Raw genomic sequence first — 27,922 nt, 5'->3', positions numbered from 1 at the left:
AAGGCTCACCGCAACGGTATTAAGAAGCCTAAGACTAACCGTTATCCCAGCTTGCGCGGTGTACGTATTGGTGAGCAGGTTTGGCGTAGCTGCGTATGCATTCCCGGGAACGGTGCAGTAGAGAGGATGCGCTTGGTTTGCGCGTCGAATTTCTGCGCCGAACCATTTTTTTTTGCACTGGCAGCTTGTTTGTGCTACAGTACAAGCATCGGCTATGTCTTAACCGCGAATGCATACGCACTACGTCACCTGTGCCTGTATTGCGCATGTACTAACAAGTAGGTTGACCCCAAGTTCTTGCGCAACCAGCGCTATGCTAAGCATGGATCTGAGAAGGCTCTTCGCGAAGCTCGCGCCTCTGCCACTGCATAAGCAATGTTGGACGGACACGCTTTTTGCTGCTGTTTAGGTAGTAGCTCTATGTATACATGGACTAGCGCTTGGCGTTAACCATACGAAAATATGCGCGGTTCATCATTGATGTACGTAGGTTGCGGCTTGTGTGAAACAGCGCACCTTTGCGCCTTGCCTTCATTCTGTAGCTGCAGTGCCCCTCGCCGCCGCCACGCTTGCTGAGGTAATACACTGGGGTGGAGGTACAAGACTGACAACGTCGGCACTGCCAGGCACGTTCTCCTCAAAGCCTGCTTGTTTCGCGGGCGCTTATGCCATTGGATAGCGAACCGGACGATGGTCACGGCGCACAGAGCAACTGTGCGCGAGATGACTCAACTGCCCCGCTGACGCCATTATCTACTGGTGTGGCGAAGCGACCCACTGATACTACTCCCTCTTCGGACACGCCACCACACTGCGCCGGCGTCTTACGCGAATCAATACCCTCCTTTACTCAAAATGACCGCCAGCTGTCCAATGTACCTGATATGGAGCTTGCCACCGATTCGCACCATACCACGCGGATGCTAGCGACGTTTGCACGCGACCCAGATATATATGCACACATGCCTCTCGCCGAGTGCTACGTTGGAAGCACGCCCACTAACGAAGAAGCAGGCTCGAGTGTATCTTCTGCATCGGCATCTATTGAGCTTGCCTCGCGTAGCGTCGGCCGCTGGCAGCACGACATGGACGTCCGAACGTGCGGAAAGTGCGAGCGACGTTTTACCTTTTTTTTCCGCAGGCACCACTGCCGACGCTGCGGCCAGATCTATTGCGATGCATGCTCGCAAAGTCGCGTACATCTTCTTGCATCTGATCTTGTGATTGATCCTGCGGTACCGGAAATGTTTCGCTCCGAACAGTCTGGCTCGTCGCGCGTTTGTGATATATGCGTGGATGCATACAACCTTGTCGTGCACACCACGCAGCCCCGCGCAGAGCAGTGCAGTGATGCATCGGTATTTGCCAATATGTTTAGGCTTGTGCGGGGATCGCAGCCGAGGCAGCGCGCGGTGTTTGACACTGGCAGCGCTAGCGCGCTGGGCGAATGCCCTGTGTGTGAAATGCCACTGCGTGCTCTCCAGACGGAATCAGTGCGCGAGGCGCACATTATGGTACGTATCCCTATAACTCACGCAGCAATGTATCGAGGGCGGCGCAAGGCCGACGCGCACCACAAGGACCCGCTATTTGTCTTCATTTCTTACGCCCACTTCGGTGCTGATTGGAGAAGAATGTATTATTTGTATGGAAGAGTTTGCGAGCAACGACAAGGTTGCTCGGCTGGACTGCATGTGTGTATTCCACCACACATGCATCGATACCTGGCTACAGAAAAGCAGTGGATGCCCGACCCACGCAACGAATTCGTAGCACAATAATGACTCAACGCCCCACTGCCTGCTGCAGGCGCTGGATTTTTGCACGTGCCTGCGCGAGTACAGTAGACTCGTGTACGAGCAATGTCTCTACGCGCTGTAGCTGCTGCGTGCCGAGACGCTGGTCAGCCGGAAGCGTATGCGCACGTTCCGCAGCGAGCACAGCAAACGACGGGCGCAGCACATGTAGCTGGTGCTCGAGCTTCTTGAGCTGCTCATGTGCGGCTGCCCGTTTGGTATCGCCCACGCCAAATTCGCTTGCCATGCGCTGCAGCTCGTCAAACCAGCGGCGCTCGTAGATCGACAGCTGCGGCTGATGCTCATCCATAAGCTGCTGGAGCAGCGTATCCAAGCGGCGCATCGTTGCGCGTTGGCCCTCCTGGATGCGTTCGACGCGCGCGTGCAAAGGATTCACGTCGCCGCTGCCGAGCGCCTGGACGCGGTACACAATGTTATCTAGCTGTGCAACTTGGCGCTGCATCTCGCGCATTTGCAACGCAACGCGCGATTGGACCTCGTTTGCGGCGTTGACGACGTCGCGCATGTTTGTACGAGCTTGCTCGGCGCATTTGCCAAACGTGCGCAGTGCACTGGGCGTGGCGCAAATGGTTTCACGCGGCGCGTCGACCCTCCTCAACGGAGCTGCAAAAGCACGGGGAGGCGCAAACGGCGTCTCGGCGAGTAGCGATGTGTACAGCGCATCGGTAGGAGCGCACACGTCAGCTTGTGTGTCCACACGCAGCCCCAACTCCACAGCCACAAGCTGTGCAGCGGCGGTAAGTGCAAGGAAAGAGTAGGAGAGGTATACATCGTTGATCAGCACTGCGCCAACAACCTGTGCAAATCCATGTGCATCTTGAGCCTCGACTAGCGGCACAACGACGCTCTTTTTTGCGTCGGCAATCACACGCGACACAGCGTCCGGCGCGTCGTTGCCAACCGCATCGAGGAGCGCGACGGTCCACGGGCGCATATCGATCAAATGCACGCCAAATGCATGTGTGACAAAGACGGTATCGGGGTATAGTGGGTCCTTGACAAACACAGTTGCATTCGCTTCCTGGAGCTGGGTGTACGCGCAATGCTTGTCCAGCCCCAAATCGATGCTCTCGTACACAACCAGCGTCGGAGGCTCCGCCGCTGTTTGCGTCGCCCAGCGCGGCACAGTGGGCTCGGCGAGAATGCAGAGCTGGATGCTGCCGTCGCAGAACGCAATACCGCAAATGTCGAGCGGCGCGGTACTTGCGGCTTGCGCGCGGATCTGTGCGAAAAAGAGGCCGGAAGCAACAGGTGCCACGTCGTCATTCAGCTCGACAGGCGCAGGGCGCAGCAAAAAAGGACCTTGCGGCATGACGCGATGTGCGACGCTAGCAGGCGATACTACGTCGAGCATTGCCGCATGCTCTGGGCAGGACGCGAAAGATACGTCGCCCGTGGTGGTGCTCAGCTCAGCTGCCTCCGTGGCATGGGAAAATTGCCGGCACAGGTCGTGCAGGTACCGTGCGCGCATAGGACACGTTTCCGCGCCGTCTTGCGCTTCACACGCGGCGAGCGACTCGACAAAGACGCGGGGCATGCTCGCGTACTTGGGCATAAACGGGCAAATGCACCATACGTCGCCGTTGCGCATAAGCACAAACACGCTCAGCAGTGCCCAGCTTGGCATCGGCGATGCGCTTCCGTCGGTGCTGCTATCTGCATCGCGCATCGTCCAGCTCGCCGCGTCGTCGTTCCCGAACGCGAACGCAACCGCACATGCGCCATCGTCGTCGTCAGCGGAAAACATGGCGCGCGTATGCAATGCGGATGCAGACGGCAGACAGGCTATTGTCTGCTGCGGCTCGTCCGCATCGCGCCCTACATCGTACTCGCGCAGAATAGCGTCCTCGGTGAGCACGACCAAGCTCGCACCCTCGCGCCCAAGCAAGTGCCATGCGCACTGCGCAATCGGTCCACACCCATGTGAATCGTGGTAGTATGCGCCGATACGCACCGCCTTTGTGCGCACGCGCGCGCCGACTTGTTTCATGTACCCCCGGCGAGGCAGGGCAAACAGCACTATGCTGTACTTGCCCACAACGGCAAGCAGCTTCCCGGTAGGATTCACAAGTACTTGGCAGATAGTGAAATCAAGCAGTGGATCGGTAAGCACCTTGTACGCCAGCGCCTCGCCACGCTCGTCGCTCAGCGCGCGCTTTGCCTGTGCGAGACTTGTGATGCGCACCTCGTTTTGCACCACTGCAATCAAGTCTGTGCCGCGCATCGCAAGCAGCTGTGCACGAGCATCCTGCCCCGCACCATCCGATGCATCTTGCCCAAAAATGGGATGCGCAGGAAGCGCATCGAACCATGTGCGGCGCTGCGCAGGTCCCATGGCGATGCTCGCGCTGGCGCCGGCGCGCGGCTGCGCACCTTGCACGTGATCTTGCCGTGTCCATGCGTTGGGGCGCGACGGCAGCCTTGATGGCGGACTTGCATGAGCATGATCTCACGGCGGAGCTGCGCAAGACGATTAATAGCGTCACCGGTAGCCGCGCGGCCAAGTCGCGTCTTGCACAGCAGGGCCGGCTAGCGTGGCTGGCCTCGCTGCTCGTCGCGCCGCTGCACGCCGCGGCGCTGGAAATGCGTATTCTCGCCGCGAACTGCGTCGGGTCCGTCGCGCAGAATGCGACGCCCGCGACACTGCTGGCGATTCTGCGTGCAGATGTGCCATATTTACTTCTTACTCTGATTACACGGCTAGCCGAGGCGTCAGACTCGTCCGCGGGCGCCACAGCGTACCTGCGCATGCGCGCATTGGAAGCGGCGCTGCGTGCACTACGGGCTGTCATGTGCTCTGTATCTGACCAGATTGGCCACTCGCCACGCTGGAGCATTGGAAGTGGCTGGGGCTTTGCGTCCATGTCAGGTCTGGAGCACACTGGCACGCGAAACTCGGCGCTCCCTGAAAACCGCCCGGTGCAGCATTCGCTGCGCCAGGACACTTCCTGGAACTCGGCAGGGCCGCCGTGCGTGTCGATCCGGAAGGAAATCCTCTTGCGCTGGTTCCCTGCTGCGGCCGGCGAAGTGTGTGGCGGGGATGCGGGTGCACAGGAACCGATGCTCAAAGCAGCGCGCCTGCGCGAAAGCACGCAGCTGCTCTCGGTTCCCCACGCGATGCAGGCAGGCATGGAAGAAGCAGCTATTCTGGATCAACTGGAGCCGTTTGCAGCGCTGAACTGGCTGTGCCGCAGCGCCATTTCGCTCGTGTTTGCGCCGCGGCATTTGCGCCTGCTGCTGGGCTCGGTGCTGTTTGCACGAGCCATGGTCCATGAATGCGATACGTCCCGCTTTCCCACACCCACCTCTCCTAATGCACTGGGGTCTGGCATTGGCGTGCACTCGCACGCCGTTGCGTCGCGAGCGCAGGCGCTCACGACTGCAGGAATGGTCGGCGAGGTGCTCGGGAGCTGCATCACCGTCGCTGGCGTAGAGCACTACCAGTCGTCGCCTGAAACGACGCGCCTTCGCATGGCGCGGCAGTCGGCGCCCGTGCTTGCAACGCCACGCGAGGAAATTGCGCGGCGGTGTGCCGCATTGCTCGCATTTTCTGCACGCGAGAGTCCATTTCCGGTGGATGCACTGCCAGCGGGCACGGGCGCAGTCCAGTGCTTTTTATCCGCCGCCGAGTTGCACAGCGCGCAAGCACAGGAGGCCATTCTGTGGCTTTTCTACGAGCTCTTGGCTGCAAGCAACGAGGCGACCAAGGCACAGCTCGCCGTATCCACATCCGTGTCGGGCACATTCATTTCTGCCATATTGCTCAATCTCGCAAATAGTCGCACGCCTGCAGTGCGCCTTGATGCGCTGTGCTGTGTCTCCCAACTGGACGGCATGGCACCGACGCAGCTGCTTGCTGGGATCATGGAACTGGTGCAGCACGCTGGCGCCGTCCAAGTTCAAGCATGCTTTGCGCTTGCGCGGTTGGTGCGCGAGCGCCCAGTGCTGCAGGAAATGGCCGCTGACGAGTTTTCTGCCGTTGATATTCTTGCTGGCATTGTCCAAAATACGAACCCTGTCGTGACAAGTGCGGGTGCAAAAGGCAGCGCGAGTTTGTCGAAGGATGAGCTTGTGGTGCGACTGCACGAAGGCTGCCTGACTGCACTGGCCGCGCTTGCTGTGCGCAGCGATGCAATGCGCCACCGCGTCGCCGACTGCTGTCCCTTGTTTCTCGCCGGCATTGTGCGTCCTTCGCTGGTTGCATCCGCACTTGGCGTGCAGCTTGCAGCGTGCAGACTCGTACGTGTGTTGAGCCGCACAGTCGGCATCCTCCGCACAAGCTTGCTGGACGCTGGCGTGGCGGAAAAGATGCTGTGCCTTCTCAAAGAGAAGGACAATGCCATGATCCACACGGAAGTCATCGGGACTATATGCAACATGCTGGTCAAGTTCAGCCCGATGAAAGAGTACCTTGTTATGCACGAAGGCCTCGAGTGCCTCGCCAGGTTCTCGCGCAGTCCTCGCGGCCACGTACGCTTTAATGCGCTCTGGGCCATCAAAAATGCAGTGTGGGAGAGCGACCCGCCGTTCCGGGAAAAACTGATGGCGTTGGTAGGCTGGGATCACCTTGCAAAACTGCTGCGCAGCCAAGACACATGCATCCGCGAGCAAGCACTGAACATTGTGCGCAATCTCACGTCGTCCAACGCACTTGGCGATGGTTGTGCCAATGTAGATCTCACGTTGGGGCACTTGGGCGAAACCTATTTGCTGGACTCGGTCGAGGAAGCCGTGTGGTCATTGCAAGGCGGCGACCGCGCCACTGAGCAGGCCGCCTACATTTTCGTCAACATTGCCGCTGGTGGTTGGAAACACCGCGAGCTGTTGATTAGCCGCCCCAATACGATGGACGCGCTTTGTTTTTTCCTGCGCCACAAGAGCGCTTCCGTGCGCGAGGCCGGCGTACGCTGCGGCTATAATTTATGTTATCGCGCCGCGCGCGACGCCGAGGATGCAGCAGAGTCTGTTTGGGAGCGCGCCGCCGCCCGTCTGCGTGCGTTTGGGTACGATGTATTATTACGGGACTTGGTGGATGATATCGATGCGAATGTGAAGGAAATAGCGAGGGATACGCGCGCACAGTTGGAGTCGAATGTAGAATAGAATAGGTTGGTGCATGATAACGAATCAATAATACGTAGGATAGAATAATTTGACGCATGGTAACGAATCAATACTACGTACGCTACTGCTTTTCGTCTACGGGCCCGACATCGCCCAGCGCCTCGCCCACCTTAATTTTTCCACCGGCCTTGAAGAAAAATCGAAAGTTTTCCGGGGCCTCAAAGACGAGCACAACGGTGCTTCCCAGGAGAAAACCGCCCATCTCTTCGCCTTTGCCCAGCGGCTGGCCGCCGAGGAGACGGCTGGCAGCGTCGTAGGTCGCTTCGGTGTACGTGCCGGAAAGTTTGCGGTCTGCGTATGTATTCGTGCGGAGCTGCCGGTCAAAATTGATGCGAATCGAGCCGACATTCGTCGCGCCAATCGGCACCATGCCAAAGAAGCCGTATCGCCAGCGGCCAAGAAGCGCTACACGTTCGTTCAAAAGGAACAGGTTGGGCAATCGGGATGCGACATACGGCGATACCGAGTATAGTTCGCCGCGGAAGTGGCGGCGCATCTCCACAACCCATGGCACAGGGCTGTGGAAGCGGTGGTAGTCGCCCGGAGCAAGGTAAATCACGGCAAAAAAAAGGCGATGGCCACTGCGCACCTTGTTCGGCGACAAGGTCTGAGGGTTGATAAACGAGGGAATCGCTTCGGAACCCATTTCGTACGCAACGTTGGCGATGTGCCCAATGTTCTCGGGTGTATCCGAGGTCGGTATGCCTGCATCGTTCGCGCTGTCGGGCTCCTCGTCGGGTATAATGCACGTTGCATTGGACGAGCGGAATGCTTTGCCGCTGGCCAGAGCCGACGCCGTTTGGCGCACATAGCGCCACGAGCCTTTTGCCCACCCGAGAAAGTATGTACGCACGGATTTGCGGGGGTTCTTGTGGCCAAACAACTCCTCCAAACTGTAGTCAATTCCGTTTACATTGGCAAACGTCGTCTCGTCAGACATGCGATAACCTTTCGAGTCTTCAGGCGGAACAGCAGTGGAAGACATCGCTTCGCCGTCGTGGCCAAGGAGCGTGTCGAGCGAGTAGGTAAGCCCTTTCACTTGCTCTACACGATCCCCTTCAATCAAGCCCAGATGGAGCACGCGGCCATCGGCAGGCGATACCATCAAATTTTGGGCGATGGGGCGCATGCCAGCTTTGAGCTCGCGCGAGAAGAAGGCACCGAGACTCTCATAGTGTGTCAAATCGGGATCCTTCATCTCGGACAAATCGCAATCAAAAATCCACGAGTACAGCTTGAATCCGTACGGCCGGAACCATACAGGAAGGGTCAAGTGGTTCATCCAGCCCCATGCACGACTGATGGTATTCAAGGGCAACGCACCGAAAAAGTAGAGCGACCATGGGCCTTTGATGCGCACCGACTCGCCCGATCCATCAATAATAGTACTTCCGGCCACGCGCTCATTCCGCTGCCATTGGCGATGCGCTTCAATGCCGACCAGCACAGCCGCGCCAAGCAGAACAGGGATCGGCGTCCATTTCAGCGGCGTCTCTTGCCATGCACGCTGCGCGCGCCGCCACGTCGATTGACGACGGCGAGTACGCAAACGCGGCGTCTCTTCTGATGCCTGCCCAAGACGCACACGCTCGGCGCGCTGGCCAGCGACAGTCCCAGCAGATCGCTCTGCATCGTTGGGATTGCGCGTATAGGCACGCGCGCCGGGCGGCATAACCATCCACTGCGAGCCGGCCGTGTGCGTATCAGTGGGGGGGTGCGCGGCGCGAGAGCCCCCTGCAAAATTCCGGGCTACACGCACGGCACGCGCCACAGATTCTGTCCCCACAGTCCACATGCTTGGCAAGCTCGCGGCGGGGCTGCGGGCTGGCAAAGAAAGATCACGTGATATAGATCCAGCGCGAAACTTCTCCGCGTTTCGAGAACGCGATGCTTGTCGTCAATGCGCCGTGGCGCTGCATGGTGACGCAGCGCCACGGCGCATTTAAAAGGGCGGCATCGGGGGCATTTGCATCATCGAAATTATGTCGTTTCTCTACCCAGGACAACACTTTGTCGTGCAAGCAGCGCCAATGCACCCAGCACGCGCCTTCCAATGCGGAGGCGCCGATGCACTTATCGCGCCACAGCAGCTGCTCGCGATGCAGCTTGCTGCGTACGAAGCCGAGATGCAGGAGCAACGCGCTGCGTATCGCCAGGAAGCATTTCGTCGCAAACAAAAACGCGAGCTGGAAGAGTTTGTCAAGTACCTCGTCGTCCAAGAAGCACTGGAGGAGCAGCGACGCGAAAATGAGCGCCGTGCTGCACTCGCCGCGGAGCGTAAGCGTCAGGCAGTAGCCCACCATCTTGCGGCGCAGCGCAAATGGAAGGAACAGCAGCTGGAGGAACAGGCTGCGCACCGTGCGCTGCAACACGAGCCGGTGGTGAGAATTGGAAACTTGCTATTTGCCGTATCGGATATTTGCAACCCAGACGACAGTGCATGCGTGGATGCGCGTCGTTGTGCAGAGCGCTCTTCCATTGGTAGCGATGAGCCGCAGTCCAAGGCGGACATGCTTGTATTGGCAGCGGTCGATGCGCCTGTTGCACGCGCGGAAAGCAGCGTGGGCATGACGCAGGACGCGACTAAAGACACGTCCATGCCTGAAAACAAGCCCCCGACTAAAGACACGCCCGCGCCCGACAACACGCGCACATCAGAAGATACACTCTCGACCAAAGATACACCCACGACCAAAGATGCGCCCGCGCCTGAAGACACGCCAACGACAAAAGACACGTCTGCGCCTGCTGCTGCCAAGCCCGAGACGCCGGCCGAGGCTAAGCTACTATTCTCGCGCAATTTCCCTTGCCTCGACACGCGGTACGGTCAAGATGTGCGCAAACAAGCGCGAGCGGACAAGATTTCCGTTGAAGCAAGCCCCCAGCACAATGGAAGCATTAAGATTGCTGGTCTGTGGAGCACCTCTCCCACAAAGCGTCCTGCTTCGCCACCTTCGCCGCATGTGAGCGACGTGGATGAAAATGGCGAGGAAGTGGACACGGTATCGCCGTTTGTTTACCAAGCGCCTTCTACGCCCACAAAGGTTGCATTTGACGACTCGGACACAATTCCCCTTCCTCCTTTAGACCAGCTCGACCACATTCGTGCAGAGCTTACAGATCAGGGGTTCCGCCTTTGGCTCGACCCAAAGTAGAAGACAAGATAGATACTTGACATGTACAATGTATTGCTACGTTATATTGGACGACGCAGATACTGCTTTACACAGAGGCTAGCTAGTCCTGCTCCTTTGCGTCTTTCTGCTGGGCCTCCCATTCGACCCAACCGCCGCGGTAGTTACGGGTGCTGTCGTCAGTGGCACGGTGATACGTACTCCCACCAGCCGCGGTTGCGTGCGATTTCCATCGCCTCAGCGCTGCGCCTTCCAGTGCGGCAGTAGAACACAATTTTGTGGTCATAAGTAGGGCGGGGAAAAGAAAAGATCTTCTCAAAGTCAGCTGAGGGTGGCGCAGAGCTGTTCACGTCAAAAGCCACCGAAAAGGCAGACAGCGGCACGTTCACCGCAGACGGAATCATACCCTGTGCGGTCTCTTGGGGCTCGCGCACATCAATTAAAGTGATTTCCCCGGATGGATGCTGGGTGTACGGCTTGAGTTCGTCGTACGTGACATTGCCCTGCTCAACCCACGACATATCCTTCTTGAAGCTAGGGGCTGTCGCCGACATTGCACGCACATACAAAGTGTGCGACGTTGCCGCAGGCATCTTGAGCACGGCACGCAACGGAGCAGAGCGCAAAGAACGAGCCGCAATCGGGACAATCGAGCGCGCAACAAGCATGTTCGCAGGCAAGGGTTGCGCGCGCGCTCGCCCGGGCCACTGTATCACGTGACCCCGGCCGAGACTGCGGGTCGACAAATTTTGGCGGCCGCGACGTTTTGCAGCAGGAGCAGAGTATGGTGCTGGTCCTCTTCGAGACGGCGGTGGGCTTCTGCCTTTTCTCGCTTTCTGATGATGCCAAAATCAGCTCTCCCGATTTGCACAAGCGGTTTGAGAGTGAGAGCGAAGCGAACCGCCTGCTCCAGCTTTCCGCAATCCACCGCTTCCAAAGCACGGCGGACGCCGTGGCCGCCGCTACCGCTGTGAACGACGGCAAACTCGGGAAAGACTTGAAAAAATTCTTGCAGCGCGAGATTGTGGACAAGGGAGGCTCTGCTGGTGCGAAAAGCGCGTCCACCGAAAAACTGCTAGTCTCTGAGCCGAAGCTTGCGTCGGCTATCTCGAAAAAGCTCGGGATCCAGGTTGCGTCCGAGTCGAGCATGATGGATTTGTACCGCGGCATTCGTGAGAACATTGCGTCGCTGCTTTCTGCATCAGGGGATGCCGAGGAAGGACAGCTTGACCCGCGCGACCTGAACACCATGTCGCTTGGTCTTTCACACAGTCTCAGCCGCTACAAGCTCAAGTTTAGCCCCGACAAGGTGGATACCATGATCGTACAAGCTATTGCGCTGCTGGACGATCTCGACAAGGAGCTGAACATTTATGCTATGCGTGTGAAGGAGTGGTACGGATGGCACTTTCCTGAGATGGGAAAGATTATTATCGACAACATTGCGTACGCCAAAGTCGTGCGCAAAGTCGGCTTCCGCACCAACACGTCTTCTACAGACCTCTCTGAGATTCTTCCGGAAGAAATTGAGCACACGATCAAGGCCGCTGCAGAAATCAGTATGGGCACCGAAATCAGCGAGTCGGATATCGAGCATATTTGGAGCCTGGCCGAGCAGGTCGTAGCGATTAGCGAATACCGCGCACAGCTTTACGCATACTTGGGCAACCGCATGCATGCGATTGCGCCAAACCTCACTGTACTCCTCGGCGAGCTTGTTGGTGCGCGCCTCATTAGCCACGTCGGCTCGTTAATGCATCTCGCCAAGTTGCCTGCCAGCACAATCCAGATCCTCGGCGCCGAAAAAGCGCTCTTTCGCGCGCTCAAAACTAAACACGATACGCCCAAGTATGGGCTGCTCTACAATGCAAGTCTCGTGGGTATGGCTCCGCCGAAGAAGAAGGGCAAGATGGCACGCATGTTGGCGAACAAGACTGCCTTGTCTGTGCGCGTCGATGCTCTTACCGACCCTGCGGACGAGCAGGCACAAGCAGGCGCTTTCCTCGGCAATGAATACCGCTCCAAGCTCGAGCTCGTCGCACGCGGAATGGACCAGCGCGGCACGGTCGAAAACATTCGCTCCGCCAAAGGCGCTGATGGCGGCTACAAGCAGCAGAGCTATGTGCCTGCAGCGAATGGCCGCGGCTACAACGCAGGTGCCGATGCGCCGCCCACCGTGACGGGTGCTGACGACGACGACGACGACGACGACGACGACGAGGCGGAGGTAAAGCCCAAAAAGGACAAGAAAGACAAGAAGGACAAGAAGGACAAGAAGGAGAAAAAGGACAAGAAGGAAAAGTCCAAACGTTCTGCCTCGGAGCTCGACGACGACAGCGGGGAGTCGAAGAAAAAGAAGAAGAAAAAGTCGAGCAAAGAGTAGGTGAGCGATAGCCATATGTCTATTTGTATTTCTTCCATAACGCCTACATTGTCTGCATCAGGTCGATCTTTGCACGACCAAACAAGTCGTGCGTAATAAGCTCCGTATCTTCTGCGCCTTGGTCAAGTGCTGCGCGGTCCATCGGCGCTACTTGAATGCGCACGAACGAGCCGTTGCTGTTGGGGCGCGGCGTATCGTGCGCTGATGAAGCTAATGGACCAGGGTTCACAACCAACGTCGAGTCAACGACGCGGATAAACGGTTTGACTCGAGTAGATGGCAGCAGCAGCAGATCTGGCGTAATTTGCTCGAGCGCACACAAGCGCGAATGCGACAAATCCAGAGGGAGCTTGGACAAGGAGGACGGTGGAAAGAGGGGGTAAAAGCTGCGCTGACCAAGCGCGTGCCGAGCAAGCCGCATCATGGGATCGCGCGCATCTGCACTCGATTCTGGCGCACGCTGTTGTCCATCAGTAGACGTGTGCACTGCACCGACTTTCTGCATGAGCTCTTCGCGCCGCAAATCCCCCAGCACATCGGCGGTAGTGACACCGATGGCCAATTCATTGATGTAAAACACACTGGGATTCGGCAGGCACCGCACGCGTTTCGGTAGGCCAAGCGCGGGTTCTGCCTTGTCAAAGAACGGCTGTGGGTACGCGTGGTGAGGATGAAATATATCGTCCGTGCTCGGGACAAGAATGAGCGTCGTTGCAGGCACTCGCTCAGCAAGGCGCGTGAGGCGACGTGCAATATGCTGTCGAAACAGCGTCGCTGGCATTTCGTCAAGTGTACCTGCAGCCACCATAGGATGCGATGCGCTCAAAAAAGGGCCCATAAGCAGCAGTACGTCGGGCTGCACATTTTCAACATACGTCGCAAAGCTGTGCCACGGTGTAAAGTGGAGATTGTCGGGCTCGGTAAACGGCCCTGCACCCACAAGAATGCGCGACGCTGCGCCGTTCAACTTTGTTTCGTCGTACTGATGTGAAAGCAGCTCAGCACGGGACGATGCAGGATGCGGTAGTGCAGGCGGAATTAGCAGTTCCTGTGCCACAAAGCGGTTTCCGCTCCCGTTGCGGCCTTTTACACCGACAATCATACCGGGAAAAAGGCCAACTGCGTTGGTGGATTGGACCGCAGCATCCGTCCATGCATAGCGTACCGTGCAGGCTGCGTCAAGCGCTAATGGAATACGCTGGCCATTGCCTACCATGCGGCTGGCCTCGAGCATCATATTCTGTGCACCGAGTCGCGGCACGGTCGGAGGAGGCGCGTCGGTCGGTGCGTCGCGCTGTGCACTGTCTGCAGGATCTACGCGCGCGCAGATTCGGACTACTGCATAAATCATTTCCTGGGATGGAATAGACGGGTCCTCGAGCTCGCTCGTGATGCCGAAGGCGTGCCGGAGTACGTCGCCCATATCGTCGAGCCGGTTGTCCAATTCTGCAATGAGTTGTATTGGCGACGTACCAAGACTTCGCTCGCCCTTTTTCTCAAACATGTACCTGTAATTCCACCGTTTCAGATCGGTGCTCACGGCGAGCGATACACGCGGTGCGGCACGACTCGGCATGGTCTGTACAAACGCAGGGTCAAAGGTGGACGGCATCCCGCCGTTGTACGATTCAGCCACACGCAAAGATTGCGCCCAGCGCCCATCATCCGGCACAGCAAACTCGTGTCCTTGTTGTGTATTTTCGCGTGCAGGGGTGCTGCGCTGACCCAGCAGGCCCGCAAGGTCCGCCATGGTAAAAGGCAACGCGTTGCGACGCGCGCATTTTCCAATGTGCCTCCACACGGCTGCCTCCACTTTTCGCACGATGGCCGACGCCCGCCAAAGCGCGCCGCTGTGGACGATGCCGGCGAGCTCCTTCGTCACAATCGAGTACCCCGGCATTGTTGGCACGTCGGAATCATCGCTGGAGAAGGCACTTTCGACTCTATCGCCGTATGTGAAACCCGGCGCGGGCATGTCTAGCGCGCCAAGTGCATTGGCCCATCTAGCGCATATTTTGTCGCTGGGAGGAAAACTTGTAGAGTGCCGCCTCGCACCGCTGCCTGGCCAAGCAGGGGATCAGATGCAAATGTTTCGACACCCACTGCTGGGCGATGTAGTGCCTGGCAACGGCCTTGTTTTGCGGATCCGACGGCGCGTCTTGCAGCGGCGCATGGGCGAGTGCTTGGAAACGAGAAAAGTGTACACGGTCGAGCTTTTGGGCCCGATCAGCACTACCATTCGCTTCCGCCGCATGGCGGATTTTGCATTCCGTCCGACGATGCCTGCGGGCGCGTCGGAGCACCCGACTCTGGCACTGCACCGAGCACTGGCGGATTTAGATGTAGACGCAATGCGCGCGTATCGATTCTCCACCGACGCACAAGAGTATCAAGTGGAAGAAGACACTGCTGATGGGAAGTGCATGCGAAGCAACCTTGCCATGATTCCGCCGCCACTTTTTAGCCGCATGGAGTTACCGTTTGCGTACGGATACAGACAGAACCCAGCATCGAGCTTGCAGACGGTGCCCTACGTGACGACCTCTAAACGATCGCGCCGCACGGCAAGAAAAGGCAGCGGCGATGCAGATACCAGCGGCGCTGACCAGCGTATTCTCACAAGGTACCTGAACCGCTCACGATGGCGGAATATGGCGCCTATTGCGCTCAAGTACAGCGAGCAGGCCGGCGCGCCGACCGCGCCAGAGTCGAGCCTAGCGGTCATGCCGCTCTCGGAGCGACACGAAGCGCTTCTGACACAGCTGCGCGGGCATTTGGACGAACGGCCTGTTTGGTCGCGACTCAGTCTGATGAACCAATTGACGGTAAGCGACGCGCGGTTCGTTGCACAGGCCAAGGAGCTGTTTGCGTTGGTCGCGTACACGTTTGCGGATGGGCCATGGCGGGATACCCTGGTACGCTTTGGGTATGATCCGCGCGTTCACGTCGAGAGTCGCTTTTTGCAGCGCATCCATTTGCGTGGAAAAGCGCCGCGAACGCCGACTACGCGAGGTGTGTTCAAGACAGAATACGGCGATGTATCGCACGCTGGGCGTGCCGCGTTGCAAAAGGGTGCATCACCGGATGGAATGCGGCCAAGTACGCATATTTTTGACGGCAAGCACGTATCAATATCCGCAAGCACGTTCCAGCTTTGTGATATAACAGACCCGACCTTGGCGCCGCTCATCCACGTGGACGGCCCAGGCAGTCTACGCGAAGTGCCAAATGTGCGTTTGCTCTGTACTGACTTTAGGCGACTACCGGATGGTACGCGGATTCTGCATGGGATGCTATTCGGTCCACCATCTCGCACCGATTCCATGCACTGCTCAAAGACGAGCTCAATGCGGACAATGATTCCACATGGGACCGTGCAGACGCTGAATCGTCTGCGCACGAGTCGGAGGATGATGAGGATGTACCATAGATAAATGCATTGATGCTCTACAGGACCAGGGCCAATGGGTATGGAGCAGAATCGGTGCTCAATGCGCACAATGTCTGTCCGCAAGAGACAGACATCACGACTTGGTCTCCTCCGTAGGCTTGCTCTCTTTAGCGTCCTTGTCGGCAGGCTTGCTGTCGTCCTTCTTCGCAGCGCTGGACCCTGCAGCCTCGTTGGACTTCTGCGCAGCCTCGAACTCCTTTTTAAACAAGTTTGCATTCTCTGAGTTGGCGAAACGAATCGCTAGCGTCTCCGCCACAGGCTCGCCATCCGAAACGTCGGCAGAGACATTGTACACCCAAGAGCGGTCCGAGCCAACGTTGGGCTGCAGCTTAATGTCGGGAGAAGCTGGCATTAATAAAGCAGTATTACATACCAAAGTGGTTCGCGCACACTTTCAGTGTCTTGTCGCGGCGCATGACAAGACGGATCTTGCCGGTATCTTTGTGCTTCAAGAGACGCACATCACCCGTGCCACGCTCCTTCCACTCCTTCGATTCTTTGTCAAAGCGGAACAGCTTGGCGCGACTAGAGTCAGCAACAAGCAACGCAAAACGCACATTTTAAACATGGCCTCTTCGTCTTCCTCGTTCGTCTTCACCTCGACTTGGTGCTCGAGCTTGACCACGGGGTCAAACTGAGGGTCGTGCACAGTCTCGGCCTCAGTACCCTGGTATTAATGGCATATACATTTCACATACAGTGGCTTCCACAGCGTCCTTCTTTTCCTGTTCAGACATGACGCAAGACGCAGGAAACGAGCCGCGCGCCAACAAGACACAGATCACGTGGTACATTTCACGTGCTTGCGCTGCGCTGCAGTGCCAGTCGTCCAGCGCCATGTTGGGTGCATTGCTTGTGTTGGTCGCTGTGCTTGCGCAGTGTGCACTTGCGCACACGGTCGATTTGCATCCGAACTCGGAGCATTGCTTTTTTGAGGATATGCATTCCGGGGACGAGATGACGCTGACTTACCAAGTGTCAGGCGGTGGCCACCTGGATATTGACACCTGGATCAAGAATCCCGACGGGCAGACCTTGTTTGAACAGATCCGCAAGGATACAGGCTCATACGAGTTTATTGCTGATAAGGATGGACGCTACACGTACTGCTTTAGCAACGAATTTTCGCACGTCACAGATAAAACGCTAAGGTGGGTTTTGCGCAAAACGCTCACAGCAGCTTTAATGTGCACGGCGTCTTATACCTGACGGAGGACGAGGGGCTTATTCCCGCAGAACGTGAGCTGCGTGATCTTGCAAACAACATTCAGATGTTTAAGGATGAACAGCAGTACTTGGTGATGCGCGAACGCATCCATCGTAACAGTACGTTTCAGCTCTTTTCGTCTCACTGCAGCCGCGGAAAGCACAAATTCGCGCGTAAAGTGGTGGTCGATCATGCAAACTATGCTTATAGTTGCGACCTGTGGCTTCCAAATTTATTTCGTAAAACGGTGAGTATTTGCGCGAGTTGCTGACGCTCTAGGCAATTCGAGGTTCGACGATCCGTGTAGTATAACGTGTAGTATTCTCTACATATAAATGTCAAAATCCGTAACGCTGGCTCGCTTGACGACGTTTCGCTTTTCCCTGCGCCCATCGCTGTTCGAGCGCTTCGCGACTCTCTTGTGCTTGTGCGAGAAGCGAAGAAAGCTGGCCGCGGTTCTTGGCGCGCACATTTGTCAGCCTGTCCGACTGTAGCTTCTGCGAGACTTGCCAGTCAATCTTTGGCTTGTTTGATTTGGGTGCATCGAGTTGTTCAGATCGTGGCGTGGCTTCCAATGCTTCAGCAGCGTCAAACGTCGCCATTTGCGTGTCGGGCGGTGGCGCGCCTGCGCGTTCCAACGCTTGCTCGTACGCTGCCAACTCGGTCTGCTGCGCCCAGGCCGCATACTGAGCATGTGCTTCTGGTGTGACAGGATACCATGCTCCATCGGGGTCTTGGTGCCACCCAGGGTATAATTTTTCCCAGTCCTCTTGCGCGGGCTCGGGCTCGGGCTCGGATGTTTTCGCGTGCACTTCTGGCGCAGCCGACATGGCCATGACCGATCTGCTCGACGTACTCGGATTTACAGCCTCCTTGCCCAAAACAGGAGTATACAGATGCGAGTTGGGAGACTGCGTGGTTTGGAGGGTATCGTCCTCTGACTGCAGCGTTGCTTCGTTAAGGATCACAGGTTTGGGGTGATTCGAAGCGAGTTTGGGTTTTGGCGCAAGGCCCAACATTGCACGAAAATCAGCATTGCCTTTTTGGTCCTTTGAGTCTATATCGTCATGGATGGTGAGGCGCATGTCGTTATCGACGCGCTGCTCTTTGTCTTGTTGTGCATTTATTTTTACTTGCGTCGATTCGAGTTTCGCCTGCGGCGCAGGCAGCACGGAAAAAAGCGAATGAGACTCTTGCGCTGAATCTAACTTGACTTGTTTTCTTGGTGGTGCACGATGCGCCTCCTCCGCGTCCGCGTCCGTGATGGTGGTTGCATCGACGCGGATCTGCAGCTTTCTTGCGCCTGGTTTGGTCTGTGCTTTGGGCGGAGGCAGTCCCATGGCTATGCCAGAGACAGACGGTGCACTGTGCTGAGCAGCTAAAGGCACCTCCTCCGGAGCTTGCGTGCGCGGCTCCTCCTCCTCCGAGTCCGATGCATACGCAGCTACCAACGAAGCCTGCATCGTCACGCGACGACGTGGAGGTGCAGCGGTCGCTCATTTCGATTGCTTTGTAATTTCGTCTGCAAAGTGCACCAATCAGTAGCCAGATATATTGTCGTTGTAATTTTGTAGCGCGGACTTTGCCGCCGCTTGGTTGCCACCGAGACAATTCGTACCAGCACCGTGCATTTTTCAGCGATCTGCTTTGCGCCACTGTGTACACGAAGAACGTTTCACGATGGCAATCACAGTATTTGGTGGGCCAGCGCCTCCGCGCACGCTGCTGATTAGCTCGCTAGTAGCTGCGAAGGAGGGCAAGTACCAAGATGCGGTAACACGTCTCCAGTCGCAGAGCTGCGCATTCGAGACTGAAATGGTGGACCGGATAACAGATATGAGTACGTGTGCATTAGAGAATACTAATACAAAGACTACGCGCCTGCGGCAGAATCATACGATAAGGGCTACATATTGACGCCGTACGAAGGTGTCGCATGGAGCACGCTGTTGCCCAAAGTGCACGCAGCGCTCGCTCCGAAAGCACAGCTCCAAGTCTCGCTAGTTGATACCAATGACATTCAAGCTGCACTACGGCTAATCAAAGCAGAGGCGGCGATTGCGGGTTTTGCGAATGTTCAAATCGAAGGGCCCGATAGTGTACTCATTGCCGAACGGCCAGTCCCTACAGCAGTCTCGCTGAATAAAGCACTCGGTGCGAACGGTGCAGTGCCGCTGCGCCGCTTGAATGGTGCGATGCTGAATGGCGTGAATGGCGTCCAAGGAACGCGCGAGAAAAAGGCCGCGCTTTGGGCCACACAGCCGGACACACACATTGACGAGGATATGCTGTTGGGCGATGATGAAGCAGGCCCCCGCAAGCGCGAGGATTGCACGGTGGATCTTACTGTGCCTCCAGCGCGGCGGAAGAAGGCCTGCAAGGGATGTACTTGTGGTCTTCGTGAACTCGAAGAGAACGAGCTTTCCAGCTCGATTGTCAAGCTTGATCAAGGAGAGCTTGGCGGGAACCGTACAGAGGTTGATTCTGTCGTGACTGATCGCGATGGCCAACGTCGCAATGTGAAGCGAGTCCAAGTGGATACCCGGGGCGCAACGAGCAGCTGTGGCAGCTGTTTCTTGGGTGATGCGTTCCGCTGCAGCACCTGCCCGTATTTGGGTCTACCTGCTTTTGAGCCCGGACAAAAAGTGGAAATTCCTGTATCGATGGACGACGATATTTGAGCGCATACGGGATCGCCCCATGTGCTGTATTAGATTTGGTAGCCATTATAGGATTGTGCGGCGCTACAAGGCCTTGCATTGCGCATCGGTTCGTCTGCTTGTGGAATGCTAGAACCAGCACAAGCGGCAATTGCGATATGCTTGTTTTGCCGATTTACCGACCGTGCTACACTATACGGGGCCATGCCCATCTGCACCATGTCCACTTGTGCGACCAACTCCACGGATTTAATTTGTGTAATATGCTTGTCGGGGCTTTACGCGCCTACACAAGCGCCCAACGCTGCGTGCGTAGGGCTTTTGGACCTTTTGCAACGCAATATTCCTACTGTTCCGCGCGTAGATGAGCTCAGGAGCACACAGGCCGAACGTGCAGGATGGAAAATCCACACATTCTGGGCTTGTGCCTAATACTGCGCGAAATTCATTCGCATGGCTGGGCCCGGATCCAGTGGAGCCGCTGGAGCACATTGCACCAGCAATGCAGGATACCCCATCCGAGCGCACCCACGGCGACGGCTCTTCTGACGCATACTTTCAAACTAGTGACGTGTCGGACAGCGGTGACGACGGTCGCCGGAGCCACGATCGGTCCTCCTCCGGGATATTTGAGCTGGATCCAGATACCCCAGTCACGAGCAACAGCGGCTCCGATCCCGACGAGCCGTCGACGCCATTGCACGGCACTGTACGGCGGGCTCACCCAGCGCCGCTCAGTGTACGGACGCGCACACACGCACCGTCGGCCCCGCAAACTGCGCGCGCCGTACTGCATCGCACCACCGATTCCAGCTCGTCTACCTCTCAAGGATACGCGTCGCCTGGCTCGGCCACGCGGTGCTATCGCAGCACACTTCAAAACACGCCGTCGTATTCGAGTCCACTTGCCTGGGCGCCGACCGTGCTTGAAGATTCGCACTGCACACGCGATCGTGTGCCGCGCCCAGGCACACGATTTTCCAGCATGGGTGTTGCGCTGCGGCATGCCAAGTCAAATTCTGGATCGCGCGCCACGCCCGTTTCTCAGTCTCTTCCCCGCTTGCAGGGCTGGGTAACTCCACGCTGCGGCACATCGCCGAACACCGCGCCACTAGGCACACGGCGCACTTTTCACATGGAAGCGCAAACTTCGCGAGGCACACACCGCCGCGCTGACTCTGGCAATGCAAACGATCCGTGGGCTTTTTCTGTAGGCTCCCCCGTGGGTGGCCCCGAAGGCGTCGACCCTGCGCTGGTCGCTGCGATTAGCGCGCACCCCTACTCCGTGCCTTCCGTGCACGAATTCAACGCGTGGCACGATGCAAGTCCGAGTGCCTCTGACGCTTGTGACAATGCACAAGACGCCCTTGGACATACAACCGTGCTGCAGTCCACCGTCTCGCCCAGTGGCAGTGGTAGTGCCACGCCTGAACCTGCATTCACAAGCCCCCGCAGGCGGCGATCGGAAGCGGTGCGTTTGCAGCGTGTTCCGCACTCTGTTGCAACTGCCAACGATTTAGTGGTGCCGCACCGGTCTGCGCCCAGTGTCTCTTCGTGCTCGTCCCAAGGATCCCCCCTTCCGTCACCTGCCGAACGCACCGACGAGCACACCGGGTGCCTCCAAACACCGATTTTGGGTCTCGGACTGCGCCTGCCCGGCACCGAGAGTTCCCGCTCGCGAAGTGCGACACAGGGCGACCAAGGTGCGCTGGACACGGACGATAAGCAGCTCGAAATGAGTGCTGTAATTCTCGCACTTTCACGCACGCACAAGGCCGAGCATTGGGCGCATGCATCACCCGTGCGCTGGCGCGACTGGACTGATGATTGCTGGTGCGCTGGCGTGGTGCCTGACACTCATGTTGTGATGCGCGCACAGTTCTACTGGTCGCTTGTGCGAGCAAGGCTCAACACGGCAGAAATCGGTGGCTCGATGTATACCCAATTTGCCAAGCGGCTCGGCGCCGCTGCCAGCATGCCTTCCTTGCGTGCTGTACATGGGAAACGTACACAGAACAAGACGCCGCGCCGCGAGCACGATGTATTTGGCGTGCGACGCAAGCTGCACGCTGCGGAGCAGCGCAATCGTGTGGTAAGCGACCGCACCCACACCGACATGCCCAAGCTGCGCACGTCGTTGCGCCGACAGAACCTGACGACCTCGGCAGATGACAGCGTAGCCGCACAGCGGCGCCAGCTGTGGAACGAAGTCGTGGAGGCAAAGACTTCGTGCGATGCTGATCTAGACAAGATTGTGCATGGCATTTTGGAATACTCTGAGCGCAGCACGGACGTGGAAGAGTTTGAGCCTGACGTCACGGTGATGATCAACGACGAGCATGGCACGTATCCTTTTGGGCACGATCCACCCGACGAGATACCCTCGCTTGCATTGAAGCCCATCGAGCGACTGGGCGTGATTGCGACTGTACTGCGCGGCTTGTCGCTCCACGCATTGCTGATGCAGCCAGCGATCTGCAGAGAGTCTATCCATGAGATTCAAGAGCTCGGCACGCTCTGGGACGAACATCCTGAATGGCCGGGGCGCGGCTGGTACGTGGAGTTGCTCCTCACCGTCGCGGGCCTTAGTCGCGTCCTGGAATGGTGGGATGCCGAGCACCGTTTTTGGCACATGGGCGAGGACAGCAATGCGCGACGACAGGCCTCTGTGCAAGGAAGTCCGCGGCGCGCGTCGCAATCTGCGACGCTTGCCACGACCAAAGAAGAACCGGAAGACGCGCAGAGCGGATCGTCGAACACAAACGTTATTGTAGAGCTCTCACTGGAGGAGCGAATTCGGTACCTCAGTCCGACGTGGTACGACGTGATTGGCACCGATCCCGCACACCTTGTCGGCCTGCCGATCACCTCTATACTCTCGCCGCGCAGTGCGACCATTTTTGCACGAGCAACGCAGCAGCTGCGCGACCATTTTGGGTACACGGTTGAGATTGTGTTTGAAATGGCGCTTCCTGGTATGCCCGACAAGGTATACATTATGGAGGCGCAAGGGATGATTGTTCACGACACCGCCACGAAATCCTTGTCGCACACGATGTGGGTCATGTCCCTTGTGCCCGATACGCTTCCAGACGAGCAGGTTATGGAGCATCCGCACATTAGCCAGAGTGTCGGAAATTTACCCCAAGACGGGGGCGCAATTTCCACCGAGCTGCTTCTCTGCCGGATCTGCGAGCGCGATATTCCTGCATGGTTCTTTGAAAAGCATTCCGAGATCTGCCACGAAATCCACCAGCTGGAAATGAATATTGGCGCTGGCAACGAGCTCCTTTTGGAACTTAACGCATCCATTTCTGATTTGCAGCGCAGGCTCGAGGAGGAAAGCGCCAAGTCCACCGATTTTGACGTTCATGCAGACACCCACTTTTATTACCGCGACCATCCATTGATGCTCCCGCCCTCCTCCAACGCGCCACTGTCTGCGTTGGAGGGTGCACACGCATTGGAGCTGGAGCGCACATCGCGACCATGGTGCCTTAAACGTGCACTTCACCTCACCGAAGAGCTTTTGCCTGTGACGGAGGATGCAATGTCCATTTCTACGCCAGCCATTAAGGAGGAAGGCATGGGCGATGGCTCGTTTAACAGGCTTTTGTCCCCGTTGTCGTGCATGTACATGGAGCAGCTGCGCTCGTGGAACATGCCCAAGGCACACGACCCTGCACTCGACGCGATGATCTCCGATGTCCGGCACGCAGTGCAGGAAAAGGTGCACCTGGTAAACCGCATGCGCAATACAATTGTGTACGTCGAGACCGTGCGCATGGAGAGCGAGCAGATCCTTGCAGAGATGCTGGAGCCTGTGCAGCCCGCACCTGCAGTGGTAGAGCCACACGCAGAAGAGGCGCTCGCTGCAGACGTGAAGAGTCTGTTGCACAAAGTCGAGCACGACGCGCAGCACATGGATGTGCCGCGCGAAAATGACGTCGCCACTGCGCAGCGCTCGCCCATTCCCATTCCGCGCTCGCGCCAATCCTCGCGCTACACACCGCCGTATTCTCCGCGAGTTTCTCTCGACGCGCACGGTGCGGGTCATTTGGGCGTCGAGCAAAGTCCGCGGTTAGCGTCGCCCATATCGCCGCGCTTCATTCCCTCCGCACAGCCAAAAACGACAGTGGCGAGCATCAAAGACTTTGAGCTGCTGAAGCCCATCAGCAAAGGCGCATATGGATCCGTCTTTCTTGCGCGCAAACGCGCGACGGGCGACTACTTTGCTGTCAAAGTGCTGAAGAAGTCTGACATGGTTGCAAAGAATCAGATTACAAACGTACGCGCGGAGCGCATGATTCTCATGAATAGGACCCAGTCGCCGTTTGTGGTGAAGCTCTTTTTTACGTTTCAAAGTCCAGAGTACCTCTACTTGGTCATGGAGTATCTTCCAGGCGGCGACTGTGCTGCACTCGTCAAGGCGTTTGGCGCGCTTCCGGAGGAATGGGCCCAGCAGTACCTCGCCGAGATTGTGCAAGGCCTTGCGTATCTGCACAGCACCGGCGTCGTGCACCGCGACATGAAGCCCGACAATCTCTTGATCGACAATCGCGGCCACTTGAAGCTGACCGACTTTGGCCTGTCTAAATTTGGTCTGCTTGGTCGGCAGACGAGGGCGCGGAGCGAAAAGCAGTTGCCGCACGTCAACACGACGTGGGCACAAGCGCCAGATACTGGAAAGGAGTCTGTACCTGTGCCGTTTGCCAGTCTCGGCTCTTCCGGCGCCGCCCATCCCTCCGAGGAATATTTTAGCCGCGTCGCCCACGACGACACTGACCCGAAGCGCATCTTTGGCACGCCCGATTACCTGGCGCCTGAGACCATCTTGGGTGTAGGCATGGACGACTTTGCAGTGGATTGGTGGGCTATGGGCGTAATTTTGTTCGAGTTTCTTTGCGGCTACCCTCCTTTCCATGCACCAACGCCCGCCGAAGTGTTTGACAAAATACTTTCGCGCAACATTCGCTGGGATCCGGATGCGGAGATGTCGCGCGAGGCGCTCGATTTAATCGACAAACTCATTTGCACAGACCGGCACAAACGCTTGGGCTCGCGCGGAGTCGACGAAATCAAGGCCCACCCATTTTTTGATGGGGTTGTGTGGGATACGCTTGACGAGAAGGACGGTCCCTTTGTGCCGCATTTGGAAGATGCCACTTCCACTGACTACTTTGATCCGCGCGGCGCAATGCCGCAAACGTTTGACGACGAGCCTGCCGACCCGTCCAAATTGGCCCCCGCGTCGTTGCCATCTGCGCACCAGATGCAGCGCACGAGCTCGAGTGGCCAGCATGTATCGTCCAACGAGTTTGGCTCTTTTACTTACAAAAACTTGCCCGTGCTGAAGCAAGCAAACGACAAAATTGTGCGCCGTATCCTCACGGAGCATAGATCCGGAGACTTTCCGTCTAGTCTGGGACGCATCTCGCCGCATGAGTCTGAAGAAAACAGGAACGGAATCTGTCTGCACCGACGCTCGCTTTCCGACTGGCCGATACACGCCAAACACTTTGCAATGCCGCGCTCCGTTTCGTTCCTCTCAAACGCATCGCCGAGTTCTGGTGCCGTTTCTATTTCGTCCCAGTCGCAAGAGACCGACGCGTTGCACGTACTGGTTGGCGACTCCAACCCTGTGTCGCGCAGTATCCTGCACGCATCCTTCTTGCAGGCCCACGCTGCTGTCACCGCCGTGGGCGACGGCGCAGAAATGTGCCGCTTGGCCATGGGCGGTGTACGATACCATGCGCTCTTTGTAAAGCTCTCGCTGCGTGTGGTGAATGGGCAGGACGTTGCAAGAATGATAAAATCTACACGTAACACAAACGCTACCACTCCTATCTATGCACTCGTGCTTGAGAGCGGCAATGTGTTGGACGTCGCAGGCAGTATCTTTGACGATGTGCTCCCATTACCGGTTTCCCAAGCACGCATTACCTCTATCCTGTCATCGCTCCATGAGGATGAAGAATCAACCTCTTATTTTATGAGCCAATCCGGCATGCCGCTGCGAGACGACGACGCTGTCGCTGGCCTCGGCATGGACCGACTGGCACTGTGACGCTGTATTGTAAGTAGCCAGTAGCCCCGATATCTGTCAAATCGGGCCAACGGCGCCCGCCTGATAATCCGCAAGGTACTGCTTCATCGCCGCCGCGCGCTCCCAAGCCCTACATTGTCTCGCGCTCCATGTCAGGCGAGGGCCAACCGCTGATTGCACGCGGTGCATCCCAGAGTGTAGATGTGGCTTGTGATACGCAGGGGTTTTTCGAAAATGCAAAGGCGCATTTCTTGGCGTTGTGGCCGTCGCTCCAGCTCCTTGCTGTGCCGCATTTGCTGGGCCTCATCTTATCGGCAGCCACGCCATCTGAGGTGGATGCGATGCGCTCTTTGAGCTGTGCACATTACTACTATCTATATCCGATCCCGGGGTACGGCCAGGATCCGAATACAGTAGACACGACAAGCTGTGCGGCGCCCGCAGTTGAAGTGCATTTTAACTCGCTCATGACACGCATCACCTTTACTGTTGTTCTGTCCAACTTCTTCGGCATGCTCTTGTACGGCCGCCTTTTTAAGCACAGCAACCGCAAATGGTTTGCGCTTATGGGGCTGCTTGGGTGCGCATTGGCGCGCATTCCTCTGCTGTTCCTGCCATTGTACCAGTACCCTTATTTGGCACCCTACTCTGTGCGTGCAATGTCTCCCGGAACGATGTTGTGGATCTACTGGGGCTGCTCGATTTTGGGCGGCATTTCTGGCGCTGCGGAAATCGTCACGCTGGCAATGGAATCGCTCGCTGTTGATATTCAAAGCCCGGAAAAACGGTCGCAACTCTTTGCCAAATTTCAAATTGCACAGCTGCTGGGCGCAAGCATGGGGCCCATGCTTGGAAGCTTGGTGAATTGGACGTTCCCGCGCATGGCAAATACGTGCTTTGGCTACGACCACTGTATTACGAACAATAGTACAAATTCGCCCCAGCGCGGCGCGCAAAAATACCTCTTGTTCAACACGGCATCCTATCTGCTTGCCGTAGTTTTTGCGCTGCTTGGCGCGCTATGGGTCATATTCGTGGTGAATTTCAGCACGCGAGAAACCTCCTCTTCCATGCCCAACTGCGAAATGTGCCAAACGGAGGACATAAACAGGCAGTCGAAGCGTGCTGTGAATCCGCCCAAGTATGCATGGCTGGGCGCGTTCCAGCGACTGTTACCTGTACGCATTGGCCGTCGCAGGTACGACTGCCGCGTCCTGCAATTCACATTTGTTGAAATTTGCACAGCACTCATGAACGAGGGCGTCGTGGTCTTGATTTTCGAGCTTGGATTTGTGTTCCATTGGGGCCGCGACCTGATTGCAGCAGGCTTGACTATATCCAACTCGCTGCGTTTGTTTGCCATTGCGCAAGGTCTTCCTCTGTTGGTGACGTTTGTGCGCACGCACTCCAAGAAACCTGCGTCCGTCCAGCATCTGTCGAATGAGCAGCTAAGAGCGTGCATCGCGATGAGTGATTCAGACGTGCGCAGGCTTCCAAACTGTTGCCCGAGCTACCAGGCGACGGAGGAGTCGCAACTCTTGCGCCAAGTGAGCAGCGATCAGAGAACGTTGGTCCGCCTTTGGCGCGCACAAGTCGACTTGTACGCCGCGCAGTTCTCATATTTCACCAACGCCATTTCCTGGCTGCTTATTGCAGTGGGCGTTACCATCCAGTGCGAATATACTGTGCTTTTCGGCGCCGTCTTGCTCACCGCCGGCTCCGGCGCGCTGCCGATGCTTCGCAGTGCGGGCTGCACGGTGACGGATCAGATTGTCGAGGAACAGGGTTCTGCAGCGCTTCCTCTGCGACAAAGACGCGAACAAAGCGCCGCGCCACAGGCTGCGTTGCCCGACGGCGCGGACAGCTACTTGGTCATTGTCTCTACTGTACTCTTGCCATGCCTATTGATCGGATTGATTGTGCGAAACTATGTATATGGTGCCACCATTGACTCGTTTCCAGGCACATTTTTTATTATCGTTGCCGGCCTTAACGTCGCGGCCTATTTCACATTGTTGTTCATGCGCCCGCCCACCAAGCTGATGCGCGCCTGATCTGTAGCCTTGCCACCCCACCCCCCCGTTATAGCACGTGATCTTC

At 57.3% G+C, this 27,922-nt stretch overlaps 14 protein-coding genes across 14 annotated transcripts; 8 read left to right on the top strand and 6 right to left on the bottom strand.

The window, feature by feature from the left end:
* Positions 1 to 1,785: 1,785 nt before the first annotated feature.
* MVES1_001181 (uncharacterized protein) lies at positions 1,786 to 4,152 on the bottom strand (the record flags this gene model as incomplete). The annotated part of the gene is made up of 1 exon (XM_056206033.1): positions 1,786 to 4,152. One exon carries the CDS (start codon positions 4,150 to 4,152, stop codon positions 1,786 to 1,788), a length of 2,367 nt encoding a protein of 788 aa, XP_056062008.1.
* An 89-nt stretch (positions 4,153 to 4,241) lies between these two features.
* On the top strand, positions 4,242 to 6,920 carry MVES1_001180 (uncharacterized protein; the record flags this gene model as incomplete). Its single annotated transcript, XM_056206032.1, has 1 exon — positions 4,242 to 6,920. One exon carries the CDS (start codon positions 4,242 to 4,244, stop codon positions 6,918 to 6,920), a length of 2,679 nt encoding a protein of 892 aa, XP_056062007.1.
* An 82-nt stretch (positions 6,921 to 7,002) lies between these two features.
* Positions 7,003 to 8,736, bottom strand: PSD1 (phosphatidylserine decarboxylase; the record flags this gene model as incomplete). The annotated part of the gene is made up of 1 exon (XM_056206031.1): positions 7,003 to 8,736. The coding sequence occupies one exon, from the start codon at positions 8,734 to 8,736 to the stop codon at positions 7,003 to 7,005; it is 1,734 nt and encodes a 577-aa protein (XP_056062006.1).
* A 187-nt stretch (positions 8,737 to 8,923) lies between these two features.
* On the top strand, positions 8,924 to 10,096 carry MVES1_001178 (uncharacterized protein; the record flags this gene model as incomplete). The annotated part of the gene is made up of 1 exon (XM_056206030.1): positions 8,924 to 10,096. One exon carries the CDS (start codon positions 8,924 to 8,926, stop codon positions 10,094 to 10,096), a length of 1,173 nt encoding a protein of 390 aa, XP_056062005.1.
* An 82-nt stretch (positions 10,097 to 10,178) lies between these two features.
* On the bottom strand, positions 10,179 to 10,743 carry MVES1_001177 (uncharacterized protein; the record flags this gene model as incomplete). The annotated part of the gene is made up of 2 exons (XM_056206029.1): positions 10,179 to 10,248; positions 10,277 to 10,743. The coding sequence occupies 2 exons, from the start codon at positions 10,741 to 10,743 to the stop codon at positions 10,179 to 10,181; spliced, it is 537 nt and encodes a 178-aa protein (XP_056062004.1).
* Positions 10,744 to 10,859: 116 nt separating this feature from the next.
* Positions 10,860 to 12,458, top strand: NOP58 (Nucleolar protein 58; the record flags this gene model as incomplete). The annotated part of the gene is made up of 1 exon (XM_056206028.1): positions 10,860 to 12,458. The coding sequence occupies one exon, from the start codon at positions 10,860 to 10,862 to the stop codon at positions 12,456 to 12,458; it is 1,599 nt and encodes a 532-aa protein (XP_056062003.1).
* Positions 12,459 to 12,501: 43 nt separating this feature from the next.
* POL12 (DNA-directed DNA polymerase alpha subunit pol12) lies at positions 12,502 to 14,208 on the bottom strand (the record flags this gene model as incomplete). Its single annotated transcript, XM_056206027.1, has 1 exon — positions 12,502 to 14,208. One exon carries the CDS (start codon positions 14,206 to 14,208, stop codon positions 12,502 to 12,504), a length of 1,707 nt encoding a protein of 568 aa, XP_056062002.1.
* Positions 14,209 to 14,281: 73 nt separating this feature from the next.
* On the top strand, positions 14,282 to 15,888 carry TFC1 (tau 95 subunit of transcription factor TFIIIC; the record flags this gene model as incomplete). The annotated part of the gene is made up of 2 exons (XM_056206026.1): positions 14,282 to 15,583; positions 15,715 to 15,888. The coding sequence occupies 2 exons, from the start codon at positions 14,282 to 14,284 to the stop codon at positions 15,886 to 15,888; spliced, it is 1,476 nt and encodes a 491-aa protein (XP_056062001.1).
* Positions 15,889 to 15,982: 94 nt separating this feature from the next.
* On the bottom strand, positions 15,983 to 16,646 carry sbp1 (Ran GTPase binding protein Sbp1; the record flags this gene model as incomplete). Its single annotated transcript, XM_056206025.1, has 4 exons — positions 15,983 to 16,254; positions 16,283 to 16,434; positions 16,467 to 16,567; positions 16,608 to 16,646. 4 exons carry the CDS (start codon positions 16,644 to 16,646, stop codon positions 15,983 to 15,985), a joined length of 564 nt encoding a protein of 187 aa, XP_056062000.1.
* Positions 16,647 to 16,746: 100 nt separating this feature from the next.
* Positions 16,747 to 17,367, top strand: EMP24 (p24 complex component; the record flags this gene model as incomplete). The annotated part of the gene is made up of 3 exons (XM_056206024.1): positions 16,747 to 17,060; positions 17,090 to 17,235; positions 17,267 to 17,367. 3 exons carry the CDS (start codon positions 16,747 to 16,749, stop codon positions 17,365 to 17,367), a joined length of 561 nt encoding a protein of 186 aa, XP_056061999.1.
* Positions 17,368 to 17,454: 87 nt separating this feature from the next.
* On the bottom strand, positions 17,455 to 18,579 carry MVES1_001171 (uncharacterized protein; the record flags this gene model as incomplete). The annotated part of the gene is made up of 1 exon (XM_056206023.1): positions 17,455 to 18,579. The coding sequence occupies one exon, from the start codon at positions 18,577 to 18,579 to the stop codon at positions 17,455 to 17,457; it is 1,125 nt and encodes a 374-aa protein (XP_056061998.1).
* Positions 18,580 to 18,796: 217 nt separating this feature from the next.
* DRE2 (electron carrier) lies at positions 18,797 to 19,797 on the top strand (the record flags this gene model as incomplete). Its single annotated transcript, XM_056206022.1, has 2 exons — positions 18,797 to 18,956; positions 18,989 to 19,797. 2 exons carry the CDS (start codon positions 18,797 to 18,799, stop codon positions 19,795 to 19,797), a joined length of 969 nt encoding a protein of 322 aa, XP_056061997.1.
* A 481-nt stretch (positions 19,798 to 20,278) lies between these two features.
* On the top strand, positions 20,279 to 25,843 carry RIM15 (non-specific serine/threonine protein kinase; the record flags this gene model as incomplete). Its single annotated transcript, XM_056206021.1, has 1 exon — positions 20,279 to 25,843. The coding sequence occupies one exon, from the start codon at positions 20,279 to 20,281 to the stop codon at positions 25,841 to 25,843; it is 5,565 nt and encodes a 1,854-aa protein (XP_056061996.1).
* A 128-nt stretch (positions 25,844 to 25,971) lies between these two features.
* On the top strand, positions 25,972 to 27,876 carry MVES1_001168 (uncharacterized protein; the record flags this gene model as incomplete). Its single annotated transcript, XM_056206020.1, has 1 exon — positions 25,972 to 27,876. The coding sequence occupies one exon, from the start codon at positions 25,972 to 25,974 to the stop codon at positions 27,874 to 27,876; it is 1,905 nt and encodes a 634-aa protein (XP_056061995.1).
* Between the last annotated feature and the right edge of the window lie 46 nt (positions 27,877 to 27,922).

Source organism: Malassezia vespertilionis, chromosome 2 (assembly GCF_029542925.1).
Source record: "Malassezia vespertilionis chromosome 2, complete sequence".
Lineage (NCBI taxonomy): Eukaryota > Fungi > Basidiomycota > Malasseziomycetes > Malasseziales > Malasseziaceae > Malassezia > Malassezia vespertilionis.
Note: the sequence above shows the minus strand (reverse complement) of the source record. Positions and strands in the feature narration are given on the sequence as shown.